We start from the raw sequence: 5,018 nt of genomic DNA, 5'->3' as shown, positions 1-5,018 counted from the left end.
CTCAAGGGAGTTCTAGAGGGGCAACTCCCCCGAAAATATGAGAATTTAAGGGTTTCAAAGGCTTATTTAATCGATTTTTGAGTCTACAAATACGTACAAAATACTACACTTTTTTTTCTCTCCGACGAATTGTGGTTCTTCTCCCCGACGGGGACCACCTCTACCCGACAGGGGGTCCTGGCTCCCGCCCACCCACTGGCACCACTCCTGGAGCTGTGGAAGTATGCTCTGTATGTTACAAACAAAGTGTGTGCCAATAGAAGTTACTCAAATAAGAGAGTTATGCTCCTGCTTTAGTGGGAAGTGGCGGTACCATGTACGAAGATAGAAGATGATTGGAAAACGATTATTACATAATTATTCCAGGCCAAGTAATTGTGTGCTACTATTACATAATAGTAGCACAAAATTACTTGGCCTGGAATAATCTAGAAAACCGTAGGAATTTGGTTGACATGATCAAGGCAATATGAACACATAATATTGAATTACTTGGTCTTAAATTATCTAGGCAACTATACACATGACAATGAATTGTTTGGCCATTTTAATGTAAATAGATATCTTTATAAAAGTATAATTATAAAATTGGCGTAGGATATAATTTGAGTCTAGTGCCAAGTCTTCATTTCATTTAATCTTTGCTCCAAAAGGCAACCGGTCGTTAATCTTAATCAATAAAACATGAATTGGGGTGTCTACTTTTTAATAACTGAATAAATATGAACATGTCCAATAATTTTCTTCATGTAACACAGTATTAGGGATCTTTTAATGCAACATTGTGAATCTGAATATGAAAGCACTATACAGAAATACATTATTATGAACACTTATTAATGTTGTTATTGTTGTTGGCTGTGATTGATTTTGTTATTATTGTTGATGTTATTTTTGTTGTTACTGACATTATTGTTATTGTTAATGTATTGCCACTGTTGTTGCCATCCTCATCACAATTACCTAGTTGAGTTAAATAGCTTAGTTTATCCTGAGTTCAATTCAAATTCAGCAACAGATTTTTTTTTTCTTGACCAAAACAACTCCACTGTGTAAGCCTCAAAATGAGATAGTGTATATAGAGCGTCTTGTGTGTATGCTTGTCATGTGAAAGGATTGCCATTTAGAAAAGTGATTAAGTTTGTGCTTGGCAAATCCTTGGCCCTTATGCCTATTAAAGTTAATAAATAAAAATCGTCATCATCATCATTATGATTATAATTATTATGACAATCCCACCTGTCCATCTTCTTCCTCGACGGCAAGCCATTTCTCCAGCATGAAATAGTAGACACGATTTGTTTGAAGATCCTTTATAGATATTCGGCTGAGAAACCAACTAGGATGCTTGCCTTTATTGTTGTGCCATATTCTAATGTGTATCAACTGACCAAGTGTTCTTTTGGTAGTTAGTATGAAAGTATCGATGCCACCCCTCTCAAAGATCTTGCGCTTCTCATCCTGAAACACCCGGATTCCACTTCCACCCTCATCTCCGCTGATCATAAAGGACACCGTTGCAGAAGTACCTAGAAAAAACATTTGTAACAAATTTGTTATTTATGCTCTTCAGAGTCTATCGCAACATCAAAGAGAATATAATGTATATCTTATATTTATATAACACACAGGTGGTCAGCAGCCCGACTGCAATTTTGTGCAGCCTACCTACCATCTTTGGCTAGACATCTGCTCGTTGGTAAAAAGTAATATTAAAACTAAAGTGTAAAGAGATATATAAACAGTGCAAGAAGGTCGTTGCCAACAGACTGTTAATTTTGAAGATTGGGGGGTGCCTTCCTTTCCTCCCTATTGCCCTCCCACCAATTTTTATGTCCACAACTGATATACTACTTTTCCTTTAAGATATGAATTAAACATCAATAATATATAACAATACTAATAATAATGGATATGATAAGAATGACACAGCAAACATTTAGTAATAATAATGAGTAACAGTAAAAAGACACAACGACGAACACAATACCTGCAATACGAGTGCGACACACTCAACAACAATAATAATGGTGATAACAAAATATATACAAACCTGATCTTTTTTTCACACCAGTGAAAACTGTTATCTCATATTTGATCTTGTCCCTAGGATCGTTATCTTTCAACGGTGTCACGCCAGCCTAATGTAAAATTAATAGTTTAACATCATAGTAGTGCCACACAAATAGCTTCACTTATCTTTGGTTCCAGGCCCTAATTTACTAAGAAATATAATCCTTTTAATGCACTCAGTGCGTGTCATAAATAAACTTTGCATCTCTTAGTCCATTTTTTATTTGGGGGCATTCACAGTATTTGGTCCATAAAAATTAAACTTTCATTTTCAATTATTATTATAAATTTTGGCAAATTCTCAAAGTAGATATATCAAAGTTTGTTGAAAAATTTTTTTTATGGATATTTTTTTAGTTATTTGATATTAAAAATTAAAAATGCATATTTGGCATTACTAATGGGATAATTAAAAATGCTAAATATTTCTTGAACAGTGAATCTGACAACAACATTTTTACCACAGTTACATTTTTAACACAGTTACCTAATATTCCCTTTATTACAAAAAAAATGTGTTTGGTTGAAATTTGTTTTTACAGGTCTCCCTCCAATTAAAGACCACTTTGGTACCAGGGTTTCCATGGTCTTTAACAGCTTTGGTCTCTATTTACAATAATAAAGATAAAGACATTTGTTAGTTGGGACGACAGAAAAGTGGTCTTAATTGGAGGTGGGAACTTATGGCTTTTTTACAGAGTTTATGCTACAGACAGTATAGTAATAACAATGAAAATGTTTATAGTGAGTTAAAACCCATGATTAGAGTCAAAGATACAATTTAAACCTGTATTTCCATAATGTAATGAGCACTCGAAATTAAAATTATTGTACTCACAATTCAATGATAAACTTTTTTTTACAAATTTTTCATATCTTTAAATATTAATTAAAATATAAAAAAACTAAATTATCTATTTGCATATATTGTTTAAATGTGTCATTTTAAAATAAAAAGTCCAAATAAATATTATGTAAATTAATAATTTGTAAATTAAGTTTTTTTTTGACAATGTATTATTTTTAAATATTATTTATTTTGTGCTGAAAAGATTAATTTTCATTTAGATTTGAAAATAAAATGTTACATTAATGTCAGATAATAATTGTTATATTTGTCCCATCTGCAACACATACAATTTTTATCACAAAATTTAATTGTTTTTTATAATTACTAAACTCAGGAACACATGTAAACATTGAATGCACTTTAAATCTTATATTCTATATAGTAACTGAGATATAACTGGTTATATTCTCAAGAAGACATCTCTCATCTCTGTCCAAATTAAATATAAAATGTAGCCTTACCATGACTAGATCCCGTTGATCTGCTTTCCTTGCCCACAAGATAACGGTCAGGTAGAGCATCATACAACATACCATGAAAACAAAGACCACTGGATTCTCATTCAGACTTGAAAACGGTGATTGACCCAGATTAACAGTATTCATTGGCACCGAAAAACCGCTACCAAATGAAGTAAGATGGTCGGACAAGCATTGTGTACGTGTTCGTGTGCTTTCTGGACCAACCTATCGTTGTTAGATGAAATGCTTCTTGTTAATGCAGAAAGTCATAACTGTAAAAACATGCTTTATGTGTAAATTGGAAAAGAGTACAAACAATTCAGTTAAAACCGTCATCAGTAATGTGTTAGAGAATCAGGGCTTCACTCAAAATGGATGACAATCCTCAGGGTTTAGTGTATACAGTATTTTTGAATTTTTATGATGCTCTATTTCTGTTTTCTGCATTTGTAACATTATTGTTGTATTTTGAATTTTATATGGCTTTTGATTGCTGAAATAAAGATTTGAAAAGAAAAAAAATTAATAAAAATCCAAAAAACTATTGTAAATATTATGAGTAGCTGTACTTTTTTGTAAAATAACTCGAAGACATGGATGGTGTGTTTAGGATTTTGATAAAAGGGATGCTGAATAGAAATGTTACGTCCACTGAACTTTAGGCAAGTCACAAAATTAGGGACAGAGCATATTGATGTTGACTACACCATAACTGGTTGTTAATGTTAACTTACTTTGCCATTTATTAATTTAATATTATCTGTTATCGTTTCAACAAAAGCGGGTGGGAGGGGGCTGGGGTGTACTCAGGCATCGTAAAAACCCCCCCTGGTTACGCCATCGGATTGTACACACAAAAGCTTAAATCTCAATTATTAGTGTTGAAGTATATTATTGTATTACTGAATATAAATGAAGCAGATTAAAATGCAAAATATATTAAATGAAGCCTACCCATGAACAGTGACACATGGTACCAGTAGTTTGGGACAGCTTCTTCCACCCCCACCATTGGGAAGAAAAAGATTCTAGACAGAGTTGTGACACACTATTCTTTCCAAGAGAAAGCCATAATTACAACAATAACCATGAATACCCACAGTTAACAAAATCATAAACAAATATTAGTTTTAAACACATCAATTAAATGGTAGAAATGTCTAGAAAGCTTATTCTTGCATTATCATGTTAAAAAAGTATAATAAGCCCTACTAAAACTGAACACCCATTGACAGTTTTCTCCCGAAGCCATTTTAGCTGTCAATTTTACCAGTAAAAATAACTGACCAACCAGTAAAAATTGTGTATTAATAGAATAACAAAAACACTTATTAGGCCTAGGTAGCCTAGGCTGGCCTTTCAATAAATGATCATCATTCCAGTCCAGGCCTAGGCTATGATTATATGAATTGCATTTTGAAGCCATTGAAATTGACTTAAAAAAGGCAACACCTCACGTTGCATGCACTTAGCTGACTTTTTATGGACAAATTTACCAGTAAAAATTTTTCAATAAATTGGGAGAACATTTATTGGGTAGGTAGATAGATGTGCATCATCGATGTGGTGTACGGTAAGAATGGCCCCGGAAAAAATGGCCCCGGAAAAAATGGCCCCGGAAAAAATGGCCCCGG

The 5,018-nt window shown here is 33.1% G+C and overlaps 1 protein-coding gene across 1 annotated transcript in view; it reads right to left on the bottom strand.

Annotated features, from left to right (window-relative positions):
• The window catches only part of LOC117123758 (polycystic kidney disease and receptor for egg jelly-related protein-like), a 95,283-nt gene that overhangs the window by 20,856 nt on the left and 69,409 nt on the right, over nucleotides 1-5,018 (bottom strand). The window contains exons 24-26 of the mRNA XM_033269763.1: nucleotides 3,385-3,609; nucleotides 2,054-2,141; nucleotides 1,240-1,529 (exon numbers count right to left, since the gene is read on the bottom strand). Of these exons, the coding sequence (XP_033125654.1) occupies nucleotides 1,240-1,529; nucleotides 2,054-2,141; nucleotides 3,385-3,609 (603 nt within the window). The remainder of the gene's footprint in view (nucleotides 1-1,239; nucleotides 1,530-2,053; nucleotides 2,142-3,384; nucleotides 3,610-5,018) is intronic.

This window comes from Anneissia japonica, unplaced genomic scaffold (genome assembly GCF_011630105.1).
Source record: "Anneissia japonica isolate Jap-2015-1 unplaced genomic scaffold, ASM1163010v1 scaffold7096_len229077_cov162, whole genome shotgun sequence".
Classification (NCBI taxonomy): Eukaryota; Metazoa; Echinodermata; class Crinoidea; order Comatulida; family Comatulidae; genus Anneissia; species Anneissia japonica.
Note: the sequence above shows the minus strand (reverse complement) of the source record. Positions and strands in the feature narration are given on the sequence as shown.